General features: G+C 37.7%; 1 protein-coding gene across 2 annotated transcripts; it reads left to right on the top strand.

Annotated features, from left to right (window-relative positions):
* Nucleotides 1-3,670: 3,670 nt before the first annotated feature.
* Nucleotides 3,671-20,466, top strand: capn7 (calpain 7). 2 transcript variants are annotated; one of them, XM_063487379.1, is made up of 22 exons: nt 3,671-4,019; nt 4,279-4,387; nt 6,300-6,457; nt 6,597-6,664; nt 6,835-7,068; nt 7,409-7,495; nt 7,913-8,039; nt 8,474-8,559; nt 8,692-8,785; nt 9,222-9,368; nt 9,756-9,862; nt 9,976-10,096; nt 10,869-11,013; nt 12,205-12,304; nt 12,481-12,616; nt 12,727-12,802; nt 13,165-13,310; nt 14,410-14,472; nt 14,669-14,799; nt 15,867-15,959; nt 16,883-17,052; nt 18,129-20,466. In XM_063487379.1, exons 1-21 carry the CDS (start codon nt 3,918-3,920, stop codon nt 17,025-17,027), a joined length of 2,475 nt encoding a protein of 824 aa, XP_063343449.1. In that variant the 5' UTR covers nt 3,671-3,917; the 3' UTR covers nt 17,028-17,052; nt 18,129-20,466. The 2 variants fall into 2 exon arrangements, with proteins under 2 accessions (XP_063343449.1, XP_063343448.1); XM_063487378.1 differs by having other exon boundaries at nt 16,883-20,466.
* Nucleotides 20,467-20,852: the final 386 nt, after the last annotated feature.

Below are 20,852 nucleotides of genomic sequence, written 5' to 3' on the forward strand. Positions count from 1 at the left end.
ACTGGTGGTGGTCAAAATGGTTTGGGGGGGGGTATATTCTTGGTACACTTGGTGTCCTTTAATGCAAAATGAGTATCGATAAAATGGCATACACTGTAAGAAATGTACATAAAAATTACAATTAATAACTGTAAAACGGCAACGGTAAATTACCATTAAATCAAAAAGAGTAGGCTAATTGATTGTAATATGAACATTACATTTCTGTAAATTGAAAAATGGTGATTTGCTTTTATTTTTACGCTGCTAATATGTTGAAAATATATTAATGTACTGTAATATGGCACATTGTCTTTGAAAACAACAGGAAAAATCTGTAACATTATTTACAATTAATCACCCTACAATTTACATAATAACTCTGTATGAATGACAATCTTTCCTGCTTATATCATTTGAATTTACGATTTACAACTGTATATTAATTACCTAAAACATACCGTACTTTTAAATTTTAACAAAATGTCAAAACATTGTTAGAATTTTTGTGAAAATTACGGTGAAATGTTTTTAATATTAACAAGCTCAGTCTGTTTGATAAAACAGTATATGTTAACAGTACATACAAACAATTACTAATAATAAAAAAATATGTATATTTCTTTAGCCCACCTGAGTATTGTTGCTGACCATGTCCATCTCTTCATGACCACAGTGCACCCATTTTTTCTGATGGCTTATTCCAGCAACATAGTACATCATATGAGTTCACTGTAGTCAAATAGCCCCCATAGTCAACAGGTCTCTATTTCAATAGAGCACTTTTGATAGAGTCTTACAAATCTGCAGTAACTGTTTGAAGGTATCATGCTAATATGGACTAAAGTGTCTCTAGGTATTTATATAGAGGATATTTCAAGTATCCTCCACATAGAATTAAGGGAGGTCTGACTGTAAAAAGGGTTCCAACCAGGTATTACTGTGATGCACTTGATAAAGTGTTTTCTGAATGTATATAAGAGCATACAAGGGGCAGAGTGAGAACTATGCCTCAGACATTTTCAAACAAATAAATAATTCCCATCAACAAATAGATATGTGTGAAGAAAAAAAAAAGACTGACAATCTGGTCCCTATTGACATGAGATACAGTTGCATTTATGTGAAAGGTTAAAATCAGAAGCACTGAGAATAACTGTTTAAAAGATTTTCTTATTGGAAATGTATATTCTGTTTTAGTTTTGGATATACTAAAATCATAAAGAAGATTGTTTATTGGGAGGCAAAATAATTTTATTCTGAGTATTTTTATATGTATTGAAAACTATGAGTCACCTCAAATGGTTCCTTGGCTTCATGGAGCTATTGGTATTTTATGCAACACAAAGAAGACAAAGCTCTTGGTGAGTACAGAATATATCTGATCTGCAGCAAGCAGAGAAAATCAAAATTCAAATTTCCCCATTTGCTGTTTTGAGGAGGCAGACATTCTCTCTAGATTAAATTTTTATATTGAGTAATACACAAATTATTTTTCGATTTCCGGTTCCCAAGGATAGTTTTCTTCAAGAGGTGTGTAAGGCATTCAGAACTAGGGATGGGTATCGTTTAGGTTTTATCCGATACCGGTGCCAAACCGGTACTTTTGAAACGGTGCCGGTGCTTAAACGGTGCTCAAACCGGTGCTTAAAGAATGGAGAACACAAAATTGGCCCAAAAAACCTCTCATGTTTAGCTGTTTTTTTGTAAAAAAAGATAACAATGTTAGCCTTTTCTGCAGCTATAGGGCATATATGGTATTACTCTTGGCTGGAAGCAGTGCTTAAACAATGGAAAAAACACAAACTTTGTCCAAAAACCTCTCATGTTCAGCTGTTTTCCACTTTTTCTTTGGTCATTTTAGCCTTTTTGGTCAGGGTGAAGGGAGTATCTGCCATCAAACAAGAAGACAGCCGCATGTAACTACGACGGTGTTTGCTAGTTCACCTTACGTGCATTAATGTAATAACATGGTTAGCCTACTCAACATAAATTACACACGAACAACATTAAGCTACTCACGCAGAGAAGAACAGCTGCTGCTGCCATCATCATCCTCATCATTTCTGCTACACTGGCAGGGCTAGGGACCAGGACTCTACTCTTCGAGTTTTTGGGGGATGCTGCTAACTCCGGGTCCGATAACAGGTACCACACCCGCAGTAGATGTGCACGGTGTGAGGTCTCGCAGCAAGCTATCAAACACGGCGCATTTCTCGGCTTTAAAAAAAAACCGCTATGCGTCGCCAGGTGTTTCATCGGATTTGAGGTGTTACCTCCTTTGACAGTATCACAGTATCACCTTAAAGCACTTGTTGCAGGCTGCTGAGTTTGCATCTTTTGCTGTGAAGTACAGCCAGACTTTTGATCGCTTCGCCTTGGGCATTTTTAATCTGTAGCGCTGCTCTAAAAGAACGTATGTACCTGGACCCGCCTACTATCCTCGGAAACGTAAAATGATTGGCTAGAATTGGCTCAGGAAAAAAAAAAGCACCGAAATAAAGCACCGAAATGTGCGCTGCTTTTCGGTCTGGTTACTACCGGACACCGTTACCCATCCCTATTCAGAACTATGTTTGCTGTATTCACATCCATAGATAATTCACTTACATGACCTAAGATGCACAGTGAGGTAAGGTTGGAATACAGCAACTAAACCATGTGCATAGGTATTCATATATCCTCTGCCAGAAACTCTGAACAGGCGTACAAGACCTTAGAGCTTGCATATAGTTCTCAGATTAAGGAATTTAAACACATTTGTGTTGAGAAGTTTTTATCTTGAGGGATTGATCTTGCTCCCATTTTGCAGTTGGGAAGGAAATTGAGTCATCTATTTTAAAAATAACTTTTAAGTTCAGTTGATTGGAATAACATGTTCTAGATTTTTTACATGCGTAATTGTTTTCTCATGTCACGAGGGAAAATGTTGTATTTTCTTTTTCTGATATATCTAGACTCCAAATGGGTGTTAGTTTACAGAGGATAAGTGAAGATTTAAAATAGTTTTAAAGCAGATTTTTACTCTTTCACTGAGTGCTTGTTCTAGCCCTAACCATGAGCTCTCTAAAAATCTTTGTTTTGACCTATTTTTAAACATACTGTAATCTATTTTTTTCCATAAAAATTTTGAGACGTTTGAGTGTAGTGACTTAGACCAAGAAATAGAGGGTTTATTAGGGATCATCAAGGAAAAATGATTTTTGAGACGGGTAAAGTTTTCCAACAGGTAAGATCATCCTCTACCATTTTTAGTAAACAAATGTGATTCTGATAAAAAAAAATCCTCATAAAAACGATTGCTCTTCCCCTTTTTCTCTTGATTGGCAGCTCCATAATCAAAATCCTGTGTCCAATGTATCCACTATCCCTCTCATAACCATGTAAGCCTGGTCAGTTCACCTGGTCAGACACAACTTAACTCATTCTGACCCTTTGTATACTTCTGCATCATCCTCTTTCCCATATTTTCATGGTATGGCTCATAAAGAAAAAAGAAAGACTAGACTTATACTACCATATTTTACTAATTGCCAATAAATAACGTTAGCTGTATTAAAAAAAAATGTTATTTTTCCCTGCTCGTGAACGCAACGTCGTACCCCCGATATCTGCGCTCTTCAACAGCGCTAGCGTCTCTTCTGCGACTGCGCGAATTGTCTCCCGGAAACAGTATGGTTGTTTTGGTGTCTGCTAATGTTGTAGTCATTTGTTAAAAGGCAGAGGAAAACTTTTACCGTGGCAGTTTTAGCTCAACGCCGATCAACATCACGTATCGGCATTATCTTCACTATGTTTTTTCCGAGTTGATAGAATGAACAGTGCCAACAGAGAAAAGCAGATATTTTGTTTGTAGACATTTTATAGGTAGCTAACGGTTAGCTAGCCTGTTCTGGCCAACTGAGAGATTGTCACTCTGTCAACAAGTTTTGTTCGACATGGACTCCGCAGCGCTGGAACTTGATGCTGTCACTTTTGCCAAAACAGCTGTAACATATGACCAGAATGGCAAATATAACGAGGCTGTATTTTATTATAAGGTAAGTGCCAATAAGTTTTACCTGTAAACGTATGCCATTTTTCAGGGCTAGCATTTTGCTAATCTTAGAAGTTCAAACTCACTTTCATTTCTGTAATAGCCGCAGGATTAGATTTAAGAAGTCTACTACTTTACGAATCAACAGTTTACAGATATATTTGGTCAAAGTTGAGGGTTGCTAGTGTCCCTGGATGCCAGTACTTAGTGACCGGATGTGATACTTTTCTAACCGCTGCCTCTTTTATGTTTGTTTTCCATAGGAGGCAGCTCAGGCCCTCATTTATGCTGGCATGGCAGGGTCCAAACTGGAAGGGATCCAGGAGAAAGTGAATGAATACTTGGATCGGGTTCAAGCCCTCCACAATGCAGGTAAGCTCATCTCACAATAGGCACAAAGGGTTCTGCTTCTGATGGATTTTCAGATGACTTACAAATGAAGGCTTAATGTGAAATATAAATCACATAAAAGCTACTCTAGTAATATAGAATGAAAATATAGACCTGGAACTGAATATAGTCCCATTTTAATTAATGTATGGATAGCTGGAAACTATTATAATAAACACACTCCACATGTTGTTCATTAACCTTGTTGTCTAAAAGACACTCATTATCCTGTTTTACTGAGTTGTTGATTTATCTTGAGTAACACCTTTAAAGAGGTGAAGTCTTTAATGAGTAAGAAAATGTTTCTCTTTTTTACTGAAAAGGACATAGTTTCTCAGTTTCTGTCTGACCAGTTTTTTTCCATGACTCTCCTCATGCTCTTGATTTGTGTGTTCACATGGGTGTGGCCACAGAATGTACAAGAGTCCTGTTACCACTGGATGATGTGTAATGCTGGGCATTGCTGTTTAGTGATTTCTATGATATGAAATGTAGAAATTGATTGCTCTTTTTTCTATCATCTTTCTATCATTTATCCAGAAAGCTACCAAAAAAATCACAACTAAGTTAACTTAGCACCTGTCTGAGCCAGCGTTAACAAAGAATAATAATTACTTTATGACCTTTATAAAGGTGGAGTTTATGTGTATGCTATTGTATTAAGCTGCACCAGTTTTAGCCCAGTAAACTTACTAAACTGATAGTTTAAGCATTATTTCAGCACTGTTCAAGAGATTAAAGGTGGCTCAAGAAAAGTGGTTGGAAAGTTAAATTCTGTTTTACTTACTGAATACAACGAGAGACAAATATGGGCAGACAGTACTTAAGATGAGTCTTTGAGTCAGATAGGAAAGACTAGGGAGTATTAAGCTCCTTATCTAGTGTCTGGTCTTAATCTGGACCCGTCCAACAAGTCTTTGGTGTTTTTCCTGCATATTAGGGCTGTGCGATATGACAAAAATCTCATATCCCGATATTAAGAAATCTATCGTCGATATAACGATATAAATTGCAAAAATGTAACATTTCCTGTAAATTCTGTGAATCTCGGGCATCTCGACTTGCGTGAAGTGTTTCCAGCTGGGCGTCGTGTACCTGGAGTCGAGTGTTTTAGCTGATGCATGGAACTATACATTTTTAGACATAAGTTGTAACGGCCACTGTTTTCTTTGTAAGTATTTATTACACAGCATGCTGCGGAGAAAAGTCTGTTCTAACGTTTGAGTCTAAGGTTTATTTTTTAGCACCTGGCGGCTCTTTTTTGCTTCTCATCCGTAAATACTCTGCATCTTTCACGTGACTCGTTTTATTTTGAAAAGCCTCAACAGGATCTTGAGCTTTATTGTGAAAGGTTTATGTGGAAAATAAACAAACGGACACGCCGTGGTTTTACCGTCGTTGTTGCTAACGAAAACGCATAAAAAACAAGCGCTTGTCCGTCCGTAGTGTGGTTATATTAAATATAAGAGAAAGAGAGAACTTTAAGAAATTAATATAGCCACTACAGTGACCATCAAAATGATGAAAAAATATTGCCATAAACAGTTTATTTTGCGACACCACGAAACAAACGATAGCGTAAAATGAAACGATAGACGTTTTTCTATCGTCATCCGATATATATCGTTATATCGAACAGCCCTACTGCATATTGTTCAGGTTTTAGCCAGAGACAAAGAAAAGCGCCTGTTTTGTAATGAAGATATTCATATTTCCAACTTTCATCTTGAGTTTTCATTTACTCACGTATAATGTGCTAAAAACAGCTTTGGATAACTTTAACTTCCATTAAAAATCCTCTATGACAACAATGTAATTAAGACTCCATGGGAAAATGAATTAGGTCAAATTACCTGTTGTCTTAACCATTCCTTCCTTTGACCTTTGACACTAGTTCAAGCACAGAAAAGTGACCCACTGAAGTCCCGGCACCAGGTGGACCTGGAACGTGCCCACTTCCTGGTTACCCAAGCCTTTGAGGAAGATGAAAAGGGAAATGATGATGAAGCTATTGAACTGTACACTCAGGCTGTGGAGCTGTGCATTAAAACGGTTAGTCTCTCACTAGGCCCTTTTCTGTTTTTCATTATGTCACTCACTGACTGACACTTAGACTTCCCTCATATTATCCCTACTCATGCTCACATTAATTCCTCTTCCTGATTTCTTTTGTTTGTTTTGTTTTCACCAGTCCAATGAAACATCTGAGCAAGTGGTGCAGAACAAACTGAAACAGCTGGCACGTCAAGCTTTAGACAGGTACATATAAAACTGGTCCTGGTTTTGTGTTGTAAACTAGAATGTTCATCATTCATTTTAATGCTCTAGAGCTTTTTGTTTTAATGTTGTTGTTGTTGTTTTCACTTTTTGCATGTTAAAACAAACAAACAACAAAAACAAAATAAACTTCTTCCACTATATTTTGCCAGAGCCGAAGGTCTTAAAGAATCTCAGTCCAAAACTGCTTCAGCTCAGGACAGGACGGGGGCTCCTGGAACCAAGCCCAGCACTGGCGCCAGTTCAGGAGGACCTGTCCGCCAGTTCCTCCCTCTTGGGCCAGACTTCAGCCTCAATGACCGACAGCAATCCCAACCTGTCCGGGCTGTGCAGTCCAGTGAGCCCCAAGGTCAGCGCTACACATCTGAGGAGATCGAGGTACTCAGGTGAGAAGGCTCACTGAATATGTCATAATGGCCAATGTTTCTGGGTATCCCTTTAGTATACCCTTCTAGTTGCTGAAAACTCTTAGAAAGTATAACATTTAAAAAAAATTTAAATGTAGTTTTGTGCTAAATCGCTGCACCAGGTGGCAAATGAAATTACTGCCTCAGCCTTTGATGAAATTATTTTGAAAATCTTTGGATGCAAAAGATGCCTGGAAAACTTATTTAGGGCCCTTTAATGCCCTAATGGTTTTATCCTTTTTAAATGTGTAAATACTACTGCATACAAAATTATGTGTCAAAGCTTTTCTATTTCATTAAACTTGTGCTTTATTTTCAGGAGTACATCTACAATCAATGGCATAGCCTACGTGCCCTTCATGAGCGTGGACCTTAAAGAGCGATTTGCCTTTCCTGTACCTTTCTCGTGAGTTTGCTTTATTGTTTGCAGTCAGTTTTTATAATAGTAACATTGTTTCAAAGTTAATACAAGCCTCACTTAGGCATTCAGGAGAGAAAAGTCATTTGGGGATGTATGTATTTTGGAGACAGTCTTAAGATTTGTAGAAACTGCAGTATCTGTTTCTTGACACATTGAAGGGAAGGATACCTGAAACACTCAACACTAAAACACGTTTGCTTTGAGATGTGGTTGTAAGAAGTTTTTCCAGGTTAAATTCGTATAACAAATGCAGGCTTGTCAGTAGAAAACATTACATATCCAATACATGTGGGAATTACTACTTACTGTAGTTGAAAATTGGTGACATAGAAAAATAAAATGTGTGACTGAATTGGCTAAACACAGTTTTTGTTTTTATTTTATATTTTTCTTCTCACTCAGGGACAAATCAGGGAAACTGGCTTTGTCACCCAAACAGAAAGCCATCTTCTCCCGCTGGGTTCGGCCAGATGAGATCTGCAATAACCCCACCATGATCATGTCTGTGTCCAGCTTCAGCATCAAACAGGTTGGACTGGTTTCATTTTATTTCCACAATCCTCAGTTGATCTCTACATGTATTTTCTAAAATGCTTATATTTGAATATTAAATAAAAATCTTGTTCAAACTTTGTCCTTTACCACAATTATTTTTCTCATGTTAGTTATTGAAGAATCATGCATTTAAAATTTGTTTCTTTACCATGGGTTGGATGATATGGTATGTTTTTTTTTGTTTACTGCTTAAATTCATCCAGTAGATGGCACAGTAACACCACAGATAAGCGTTTTTATGAGAGACTATTTAAAAAACCTTTTGATATGTAATAAGAGCATGAACATTCAGTGTAAAAAGTCCAAACTCAGACTTAAAGTAATGGTGATTTTATGCAATGTATTTAAATGTATGTAATTATATATTAACCCGTTCACATTGATTTCCTCATTTCATCTTCTGTCCAGACGGTGGTATCTGACTGTTCGTTTGTGGCCTCTTTAGCCATCAGTGCAGCCTACGAGAGACGCTACAACAAAAAACTCATCACCAGGTGCTGTGTAGCTTCTGTTCCTTACTGATATTGTTTTTATGGCACATCAGCATGCAGTGCATTTTAATTTAAACTGTCTTTCATACTAAAAAGCAAAATAGCCATTGAACCTTGCATGTGTGTGTGTTGCAGCATAATCTTCCCTCAGAACAGACGAGGAGAGCCAGAATACAACCCCTGTGGAAAGTACATGGTCAAACTCCATATCAACGGAGTTCCCAGGAAGGTAAACAACGATTTGCAACAGTCAGTTACCTGTTACCTGTTGGTTATTTGCATTGCAAATATTTTGTCTTTACAATGTGAGTTGAAATGATAAGCATAAAAAAAGTACTTTGTGAAATGTTTACGCTCATGTCACCTGTTCATGATGCAAAAGAAAATATCTTGTTTTGATTTGTTTTTTGTTGTTGTTGTTGGTTTTTTTTTTAGATTTAATAATGCATTCTGGTATTAATTTAAATATAACAATAGTTATTTTTTTTTAAATAAAAGTATACAAATTCATCCTCTTTTTTTTTTACTTCAAAAAATGGAAAGTGGGGGAAAAGTCTTACTTCTATCTGATAACTGCTGTGCATGAGAACAAGTTATAGTTATGATCTTTGTTATATTACTCCTGCTTTCCTTAAACTGAGAAACTGACTCTTTGCCTGTTCCAGGTTATTATAGATGACTTCCTCCCAGTGGATCGCAATGGAGAGTTATTGTGCTCCTACTCCAGCAATAGGAACGAGCTCTGGGTGTCCCTGATTGAGAAGGCCTACATGAAGGTGATGGGCGGCTACGACTTCCCTGGTTCCAACTCGGTAAGTAAACCGGGACATTTGTTAATTAGTGATTTCTCCTGGTGCAAAAAGGTAACATCTAAAAACAGCTCCCTGATAAAAAGTAAGTAAGTAAAATATTTTGTGCAGGGATTTGCTGGAACTGAGGAGAAAGGAATGTACAGTTGCAATAAGTTTAAATATATTTAAAAAATAAATGTGCATTTTTTTTAGCTTGATAAATTTGTGTCTTTGTAATTAGTTCACTTCCAGGTTTAGTAACGCCAAAAAGCTTCCTTTTTTCTAAATTTTGCAGCCATGCTGTTGAGCAACTTTCTCCATATATTCTGAATTCGAAAAAAGTCTGATGTCAAAGTCAAGAATTTAGTTTTCTTAAGAACTGTTTTCATAATAGCCTAATTTTTACAGAATATTGATCTGCATGCTCTCACTGGGTGGATCCCTGAACGCATCGCTATGCACTCTGACAATCAGTCATTCAACAGGGACGACACCTTCCGCATGCTCTTCCAGAGGTAGGTGCACAGACTTGCACAGGCATAATTATTTTATAGGCCATAATAAATTCCTCAACTGAACATCTGTGCTTATTCTCACTCTGTATGTGCTTCTCTCTCTCCTGTTTAAGGTTTCACAGGGGTGACGTTCTCATCACCACAGCAACGGGTGTAATGACAGAGGAGGAAGGGGAAAGATGGGGTTTAGTGCCAACACACGCCTACGCTGTTCTTGACATCAGGGAATACAAGGTTAGCGGTGGTTGTTTACATTATACTGTCAGTTTATACACATCAAGCCATTAGTGGCCCCTCATACACAATGGATAGTGGACTTTCTAATTTCCAGCAGGGGGAACTGATTTTGTTGCCAAAAAAAAATCAGATTGATATGTTTGTGAGAAAATGTTTCTACTTTTCACCTGATTTGTTTCTTTAAGCACTTATGAAGTTAAATTTGTATACAAAGATGATCATGAAGGAATGATGGGATTGTCTTACTATTGCGGTTGCACATTCAATGTTTCCTTCAATTTTTCATCTACCTTATATTGACTCAGAGATGGAGTATGGGAGGAAATCAGGTTTATGACATTTATATTATACTGACCCTGCTGCAGTGACGATATCCGTAACACTGGTGAACTCAATATTTCAATACGAATTGAATTCAGCCCTGCTAACCGGCTTTGCAGGTATCTCTGAAGCTTCTAAAAGGTCTCTGTGCATGGTTTTGCTAGTGATTGTCAATTATGACTTCCTTAACAAGCTGCTCATGTCAGTAGGTTCAGAAAACGATGAAAACAAAAAAGTTTTTAAAAAAAGAAAAAAAACATTTTTAAACTACCGGTAAATACAAAAAAATCCTCATGACACTAAACTGAAGAATGAGCATTTCATTCTTATAATCATGCCTAGTAAATGTTTAGTAAACCCACTAGTTTGTAGTATTTGTAGATAATTCTGTCATTTTTTTTCTGCTCGTGTGATTAACCTCATACCTGCGGGTTTGTTTCTCTTGTAGAAAATGCGATTCCTGCAGCTAAAGAATCCGTGGAGTCATCTGCGGTGGAAGGGACGCTACAGTGAGCGCGATGAGAAGAACTGGACACCTGAGCTCCTGAAATACCTCAACTTTGACCCCAAGACAGCTCAGAAGTTTGATAACGGTACCTGAGTTTATTCAGTTTTACATTCAGTACTTTGACATTGGTCACACACACATAAGTCTTTATATTCTGTCTTTAAGTAATTCCAGGGTATGGAGCATATTCTGTCGCAGTTTAGCTATTACAGTCGGTTTGTTTTTCTGTTCCTGGTAACTAATGTACTATTTTTTTTTTTAAACGTTTTTTTGAAGTTAAACATTGTATGTACACTTACTGTGTGTGCATTTAAGAACCTTGTGAAAATGTTAGTCACATTCTTAAATAATCAAAGGGTATTCTAAATGTTATAGAAATATATGTGGCACTTTGCGTCATGCTCACACAGTGTTAGATTAAATAGAGGGTATGCCTCACTCTGGTTGCCTCTGTCAGGTGGTTTTAGTGTTTACACTTTCCCATCACAGAGAGAGACAGAGGTGCTGAAATCGTCAACATTTGCCATAATATCTCAGAAGACAGTTTACCGGTGTTGCAGTTTAATAAAATATGAATTGGATTAAAAGAAGAAAATAAATGGACGGATAGATTAGCAAACTGATTCCTTCTCACTGTTACCAGATCCACCATCTTTCTGTATGTAGTTTGCGTGTTCTCCCCGGTGTCCAGGTACACGGGTTTCCTGCCACAGTCCAAAGACATGCAGTTAGTCAGGTTAGGTTAATTAGTGATTCCAAATTGGCCATAGGTAAAAAGGTTGAGTGTGAATGGTTATCTGTCTCTCCGTGTCCAACCTGTGACTCACTGGCAACATGACCAGGGTGTACCTAAAGGCAGCTGGGATCGGCTTCCACCAACCCTAAACTGGATAAACAGAAGAAAGTGGATGGAAAGATAACTGTTGTTGTGAATGGGTGCCATATAAATTAAAAAATTAATTCAAAATGAAATAGTATCCACAAAAGAACTTAAGAAGGTAGAATTAAAATATTATGCTTTATTATGGAGAGTGTTTAAAAATTAAAATCACTTGCTAAGAAAGCAAAAGTTACAGAAGTTACTAACCATAATGTGCAGCGCTGACTTTATTCATAAGCTTATGACATAGTCGATATGTTGCTGATGAAATCCAGTATATACCTGAAGTCACTGTGAAGGTATAAATCCAAACAATTTTTATCTCTCTTGGCAAACTTAAAATGATTTAAAAAATGATAAATTAGTGTTAACGATCAACTTGTGTTTGCTTTCCAGGTGTGTTCTGGATCGCATGGGAGGACCTTTGTCAATACTATGATGTCATCTACCTGAGCTGGAATCCTGCACTCTTTAAAAACTCCTCCTGTATTCACAGGTGTCTGTTAATTTATATTACTCATGTTTTATGGATGCAGAGTTTGTCAGTCACATTTTAAGGACTATTCAAGGGAACAAAAAACATTACATAGTATCTTACTCTTAAATATTCTGGGTAATTTTGTGACATTCTACACTGACATGTCTATGCTCTGGTTTCTTTTCCATCTGCAGTACCTGGGATGGAAAGCAGGGTCCAGTGAAGGATGTCTACAGTCTTGCCAACAATCCCCAGTACAGGCTGGAGGTTCAGTGTCCAGCTGGTGGTGCTGCTGTGTGGGTGCTTCTCACCAGACACATCACTGATAAGGTAAAGGCACAGATCTGATATATTTTTATTTCATTCAGACTTCATTTCCATTAATGTGGTGGCCTGATACTGTAATGCTACACTTTTGTGCTATGACTGTGTCTGTCCAGGATGATTTTGCACAAAACAGAGAGTTCATCACGCTGGTCGTTTACAAGACGGATGGCAAGAAGGTTTACTATCCAGGTGAGGATTGATAGATGCCTTAGAGGACATTTTTTTTCTTTCTCTGCACCACCGAGCAAGGAGAGTTCCACTATAGATGAATGGTAGCAGGAGATTGATGACGGCCTTTATTTCTGCCCTACAGTCGCATACAGCAAGGTCAGATGCCTGGAAGAAAGAGATTAGTCTATTGCAGAGCCCTAGCTTTAGTGATGCATCGCTCTTTTTACAAAGATACAAAGAAAAACTTCACTTTACTAACATTTACTACCCTGTAAAATTGATACTGGAGGTTAAGAAGAAGTTCAGTTTGAAGAAAATTTTACGTTATCTGTAAGCTACAGTGTGGTTATTTACTTTGAATACCTCTTCTTCCTCCCCAGCGGACCCCCCTCCTTTCATAGATGGCATCCGTATCAACAGTCCACACTATCTGACCAAGATGAAGCTGACCAGTGCAGGAACACACACCTTTACCCTGGTGGTTTCCCAGTATGAGAAACAGAACACCATCAACTACACACTGCGGGTGAGAGATGTTAACTCTGTTTATGCTCATACACAGAAGTACAATCTGAAAAGTAATTTAAAAAGCCTAGTCTTAATCCTTTTTTTACTACTGAAATCATTTCTAACTCTAACTAGAATTTGATGTGACAGCTGGTAGCAACAGTTTCAAAGCTATCTATTGGGCATTTTGTCAGAAGAACTCAAGTACACAGGAGCCAAGTTGATCTAGAAGTTGCAGTTGGGTTTCCTACAAACTCATAAGGATCAAAACCTGGTTATGCTAGAATAAGCACGATGTCTGTTTTTGTTTCTGTCAGACTTACTGTACATACTTATACATGCAGATCTCCTCTCTCTATAAATTAAAATTCACCTCTCACATTATTCTGCTACACCCACTTCAGCTTGTCTGAAAAAGCAGGTCCTTGAGTGTAGATTCTCAGGGACTTTTTAAGTGCGCGCATGTGCTGCGTGACCCAAATATATTTTTTAGTTATTTATAATTCATGGACTCCTCTTGCAAACCGCAGTGAGGACTTGGGAAAACAGTTTATACTGAAATCCCTCATTAAAAAAACAACGTGCACTCGTGTGCACGTGTCAGCTGGAAGCTTTGTGTTTTATGTGTGTGTGAGTTCTGTAACAGCAACACGACTGCTGTAAACACTGCAGGCTTTCTCTCAGTTTCTCTCTCTCCCTCTGTCTCCAGCAAGCCAGCCGTGAAGAAAAAATCCCCTCCTATCAGCTCACATCAGTGTTTCTCTATGAATATCATCTTTGGAATAACTGATTGAACTCTCTCGTGTTCACTGTGTTTTCACCAGAGATCAAAGCCAGAAGCAGAAAATCTGATTTCTTTTCTAATGTTTCTTTTGCCAGAATGGCACTGATATAAAAGATCTATTTTATGAGCAGATGGTTAAGAATTCACAAACAGTTTTTTACAGTGTTTTGAGCTACAATATGCACATTTTGACAAAGTTACAAATGATGAAGGAGTATTATTAGGCAGGGTATTTTTTTGATTGCTTCCTTTGTTTTTCGTTGAATATTTTACTGAGCAGTTTGCCCACTAACATTGTGAACCCTAAAATAATGGAAGTTGTTTCTTTATGCAGGTCTACACTGGATGCAAATTCACCTTCTCCAAGATCCCAAATCCCTTCACTCACACAAAAAGGGTATGTTATCTATAAATCAACAACTAAATTCTGTGCATTATGTATTTTATCATGCAATTTAGGACTGGTACATTTTTGGGCAATTTGGTTAGCTAAATTAGACAACATATTAGCTGTATTCTGTGAATATATTTACCTTGTGCAAACAGTTGGATATTGTGGATATTATGTTTACTGACTTTATTTCTGTCTTCAGATCAATGGTCAGTGGAAGGGGCTCAGTGCCGGTGGCTGTGGAAACTACAAAGACTCATACAAAAACAACCCAATCTATCAGATTAACCTGGAACGGTCCGGACCGCTGCTCATTGAGCTCCGAGGATCCAGGTGAGCCCGCTATACCCTAGTTGGTATACTGAGGCACAATATACTATATGTGGTATAGAGTAAATTGGGTCTCCATATGACAATAATATCCTAATAGGAGCACAGTTTTCAATTTTCATTGAAATCATTCATGTAGTTTTAGCTCCAATAGATTTAAAAGCTTGTTTTACTTTTACTTCATCTGTGCTCGTAGTTGTATAATCTGCATATAGCAGAAAATGATGACATAAAACAAACAGTGAAACCATCAGCATCATCAACCTCTCAGTCTGGGTATTTATGTGCTACTTAGAAAATGCCAGCAAAAGGATTCTGGGAAAATTAGATTTTATAACACAAAATTGGGTTAAATTATTCCTCCGGGGTCGTGGTCACGGCACTTATTTTGGCATACCTCAGATCTCTAACCAACTCATGGAATTTATGTCAGCACAGCCAAAACTACTTGAAAGTCTTTGTCACTCTGTGCTACATTATTATATAAAGACTTCAGAAGTGAAATGGAATTTGAATTTGTTAAATGTTCACCTGAAACAAGATTTGCAGTCCAACAGATAAACCAGGTTATGCTTTTCTAGTTGTTCACACCGTAGGGAGGGTTAACAGTGACGCAGATGGCACAAAAACTAAGGCGTTTGTTCACCATGCCAATGACAGATGTTTTTGTAGTGGTTTTGTTTTGTTTTTCTGGTATTAAATCTCCTCGTTAATGGCAATAATTTTAGGGAGTTGCCACTTATATTTTACTTCATTTCAAGCATATTTGTTTGACTAGCTTTAAGTGACTTATTCGCACAATGGCTAAATGACTTTTCTCATGTAGCATTAGCACATAAAAAAATCTTCTGGCTCAATCTCTTACCTTCTTTCTACCTTACATACTGAGACACACAGGCTTGTTGCACTAAAGTCCAACTCTGCACTGCAGGAAACCAAATAAAGGCAAAACAAAAAGCTGTTATTTTTCCTCAACAATGGATAACCCTATGACTTTAGCTTGAGCATCTTTGATCTGTGTAGAAGTCAGTTGCTATTCTCTGCATTTTATTTCTGTTCTGTGTCTGCAGGCAGTACAGCGTTGGGTTTGAGATGGTGACAGTGTCGACAGTGGGTGAGCCAGGCTCAGCTGCTTTCCACAAGAAGAGCAGTGGCGATTACAGGTACAGTAATGAGCAGGCATCATCGTGAAAGTTACACAGGCTGCAGAGCAACAAGTCCACCCTGACCATAAGCTGAGTTTGATGTCTGGTCATTTATCAACACTGCAGAAGATTTGTTTGAGTTCACTTACAGCATTAGGACCATTGTTACAACTGAGCAGTACATTGATCTGATGCGATATCTTTGTGACTTTCTGAGGGCAAAATGAATTTTAATTTGATTGAAAGTATTTATTTATTAAAATAAAAAAATTAAATGCATTCTGCTGAATTTTCCTGTAAGAGATCACAAAAATGTTTCTTACTACAATTTGCATATTTCTAAGATATTGATCAATTAATTTTGTTCCTCAAAAACTTGTCTCCATCTGCGATTGTAGATCTTTACCATCATTAAATTTTTAACAGGTCAATACTAAAACGGTCAGCAGGAATATGTATTAAGCTGTGGATTTTGTTTACAAACATGTGGGTATAGCTGAGTGAGTTCAGTGTTTCACATTCAGTAATTTTAGATTTTACCACCAGGGGGCAGCATTTTATCAGTGGGTGTGTTACGATGTTTTCAGATTTTTGCTGCTGTTTAAGATGTTTAAGTCTTTTTAGCAAACCCGTTTTCCTCAAGAGAATTTGAAAGTGTTCCTGATTACTTGCCAGGTTTAAAAAAATAAAATAAAAATAACATCAACAAATTATTCTGTTTATAGATTTGTTTAGGTTTGGAAGATTAAAAACTCTTTTTTTAATAAAAGAATTTACAGAAAGTACCTTTAAGTCAAAGTAGTTCAAATGAAGAAGCGTTAGTCTGATCAATTTTGCTTATCTTTTAAAATGAAAATGTGATGTTTAGTTTCCCACACCTCTGAAATGACATCAACCTCTGCCATAAATTAACGTCACAGCCTCTTCCTTGCTTCTTGCAGATGTGGTTTCTGCTACATGGAGGTGGATCATGTCCCAGCAGGCATCTATAACGTCACCCCCACCACTTTCCTGCCTAAACAGGAAGGACCCTTCTTTTTGGACTTCAGCAGTACTTCAACCCTGAAGGTCTCCCAGCTCCAGTGAAGATGGAGCTGGGATTGGGAGGAAGGTACTTGGTGGCATTGTGGAATATATTTCTGAAACTGCATTTTGGAAGTGTCAAGGCCTCCACAAAGCCCAGAATGTGACTGCTCCTAGCATTTTCTCTTCTTTCACTGAGACTTTTGCTGATGTGGACTTGAATTTCAAAACTGACTCAAGGATACCACAAATCTGTTCTGGAGATATAATCAAGAGGCACTTTGATATGGACTAAAACACATAACCATCAAGGCATCTTGGGACAAAAACAAAAAAACATCTCTGCCAAATTAGAAAACAGCCCATTACAAGCCTCACAAAGTAATGGTGTTAATAGCAGTAACTCCTTTTGCCCTAATAAGGCACACAGTTCCTCAAATAGAATAATTAGTATCAACATTTTTGTTCTTATTGTAGGCAAATCTGAGTGATTTCATGGAACAATAATGATTATACAGACACATCTGGGATTCATCGGGATGTGGAGCAGTAATGGGGTTGAAGCTGCAGAATTAGTGACATCGCTACTTAAACACAGCAGATTTTTCTACTTCTTCACAGGATCTGTTTTACTGCGGTGAACACCTCAGCACTAAAGAGCTACAGCCTTGTGGTTTCGAATCACAGGTTTAATTTTAAGACAAGGATGATGTATTTAAGATATGACGGTACTTTTGGATTGTAGCTGAGTGCATTCAGCCTAAAATGTGACCAGCAGCAAGCCAACCAGTGTTGAACTATACACATAAGTAAATGAAATGATGAAGCTGAAATTCAAAATTAATTACAAGACCAGGGGAAAAAACACATAACTCTCATATAAATGAGAAAAGTAGTCCAATGGTTTCATGTTTGAGGTGCTCATTACTTCAAAGCTTCAAAGACACTGACAACCACAATTAAAAAAAACACAACATGCTGTTTCTGAGAAGTAATTAAATCACTTTCAGAGTATATCGAAATCTTATCTGTTGTGACATTCACTTCTTCTAGCAATTAAATAAGCTGCCAAAAAAGCTGTTTAAAAAAACGGTTAACATGTCAGGTGGAAGGGGCAGTTAGTTTCTTTGAACGACCAACAAAATATTTTTTTTTAATTCTCAGGAGCAGTGCAGCAGAGCAGCATCACAGGGAATCCAGTATGGCAGCAGTCGAATGATGTCTCTACATGTTGTCTGTGGATGTGATGGCTGAGTGAGAAACATCAGCCTGATTTCACTGACAGGCTTCACGTTGAGTTTGTTATACCTGAGCGTGCGTATGTGGGTGCGTGTAGATGTCTGATTGTCACTGTTACAAACTGAAATGTCTTGCCAAGTACCCATAATATGTTTACCTTTTGTTTTGTCGATGCACTGCACTTTAAACTCTTTTTCATCGTGTTTACTCTTTGGTTCATTGGTGCAAACAGCAGCTCAACCTAAGTCACCGTGTTTCCTCAGTTTATCGTGTAGAAAGTTTCTTTTGGGTGATGTCAGCTATCAGCAGTCTGTCATGTACAGATGCTGCTGCTATATTCATTGCTGCTCATCTCTGCCAAGCTTTACAGTTGCATCACAAATCCCTGGGCAACAATATGTGTTGCAATCATAGAGGTACGTCTGTAAGAGATTGTATTAGATTTGGATTTGGGCTAGAGACCCTGAAATACCAATGCTGAAATTAACATGAGGAATATGTTGCATCATGTGGAAGCAGCCGGCCAATATTACGCTCATTAACTGTACTGTATGCTTAGAGACATTTGAATGGAAAAACATCGAGTCAACTCATCGAAGGACTTTTGATCTCATAAGAAGAAAGGTTCAGTGCTTTTCTCATTGCATTGCAACTTGCAGACTCAAAATCTACAGGCCATTTTTTTCTGGAGTTTTCAGCATCAAAGTTTATGCTTCACCTTGGGAACATAGTTTGAAAAATGATAAAGTCAGCTTACTATATGCTTTTTGTTTGTTTGTTTTTTTTTAGCTTTTAATTGCATCAGAGTTTAACTAAAAGTGAAGGAGTTCAGTCAGTTATCACAGAGCTGATTGTAGTTGTTTGAGGACCTAAGAACCATCTCTGTGATATTCAAGCCCTTATTGTAAAGAAAAGCTCCTGAAAAAACAGCTCAAGTAATGAAAACTTTCTTCAGTCCATCCATCCATTTTTTATTTTTATGTTTTGGGGTTTTTTTTATGCTGGAGCCTATCCCAGCTGCTATAGGGTAAAATTCAGGGTACACCACGGACAGGTCGGCAGGTTGTTGCAGGGTTAGTGCAACTAGATAGACAACCATTCATACTCAGTTCACACCTGCAGCCAATTTACATTTAGTTAACCTAAACCTATTTTGCAAACTCAGAAGCTAAGTAACAGAGAGCAAACACTTGGGAAATAATTATTAAACTTAATTTTAATTTTAACTTTAATATGATTCACTTTACAAATGTGTATTGTGGGCCATTATACTTGTCATTTTCGCCCTTGTGAATGGATATGAGGACACTGATGTCAGATCCACTGGCACAAGCCATGCTAGTGTCATTTTGCATGGTCATGCACCATCCAGTTTCTGTAACCTCACAAGTGTTTCTGTTCCCTCAAAAATGCCATAAAGCAAATATAAATGTCACCGTCAGTGCACGAAGCAACCATTGCGGGGTGTATAATGGGCCCTGTAGTGCCATGGCTGCATGCTGAAGAAGTCTGTGTTCAATGAGAACAATGCACAGCTGTAAACCCCTGCGTGAGCCACCCTCAGTCTGCTTAATGATTTCACTAATTTAATTTGAATTGTTCATAAAATGAAGGGGAGAAATCCAAAACATGCAGTTTACAGTGGTGTAAAACACTGAAAAAGAGTTAATCATCACTTACATAAACATATGTATGAAGCATTTTTGCACAAATGATTAAGTGATTTTCAAAATAGTTGCTGATGGATTTTCTGTTGTTTAACACGCCACGCGATGCTGTGCTGTGCGCTTCTTGTTCACAACATTACAGAAGCCTCTTCGCAATAAATCAGATAAAACTGCTTATCTTATTTTTGGCTTGGCTTTTTGATCAATTTATTTTGAATATTTAAATTTTTTATGTGAATCGTGTACATCTCGTCTGTGTACCATTATTCTTTTGCAATGGAAAAAGCACGTGTGCAGTGGAGGCGGACTGTAAATGAATTAGTAATGTTGGTGTGTAAAAAGATTGACGTAAACCGTTCAGCTTTAAATATCCATTGCAAGGGACTTCTTTTCACCTGTTGACTGATGATAATTTATTGTTGTAATGAATATCCATCTCTCACAATACTGACGTGTCTTTTTATTACTGACTAGCCGACTCATTTAAAGATGAAACAAGACAATCTTGCAGCAACCTGCTGTGTGAATGATGATATTTGCAGAACTTGCACTAAGCGTTGAGTAGACTGGCATGTTCAGAATTTGAATACAGAGAATTATACCTGTTTCTGTCTGTGCTCTTTTTCAATTATTTGTGCAGATAATCACAAGTACGACACATTATCTACCTCTGAAGCCAGTGTGCCATATTCAGATAACAGTATTTCTAGCCACAGCAATCCTGTACTGAAGCAAAACAGAAGTAATCATGTCAGCTATAGAGGTGTGCTAATGACATGTTCAGCTATCAGCCTTATGATAACCTAACCCTTACAGAAACACTTCAAGCCCTCCCCCACATCTGACTGAGCCATGATTGCATGTAGCTGGCATAAACACTGGATCCAGTGCTAGAGGGATAAGTCAGACATCTAGTGTTAAATTAAAAGGTAAGCCAGCCATATCAGTCTTGATCATCTGTGTGGCAATCTGACCATAAAAT

The sequence above is a fragment of the Pelmatolapia mariae genome, linkage group LG10_11, assembly GCF_036321145.2.
Source record: "Pelmatolapia mariae isolate MD_Pm_ZW linkage group LG10_11, Pm_UMD_F_2, whole genome shotgun sequence".
NCBI classification, from domain to species: domain Eukaryota; kingdom Metazoa; phylum Chordata; class Actinopteri; order Cichliformes; family Cichlidae; genus Pelmatolapia; species Pelmatolapia mariae.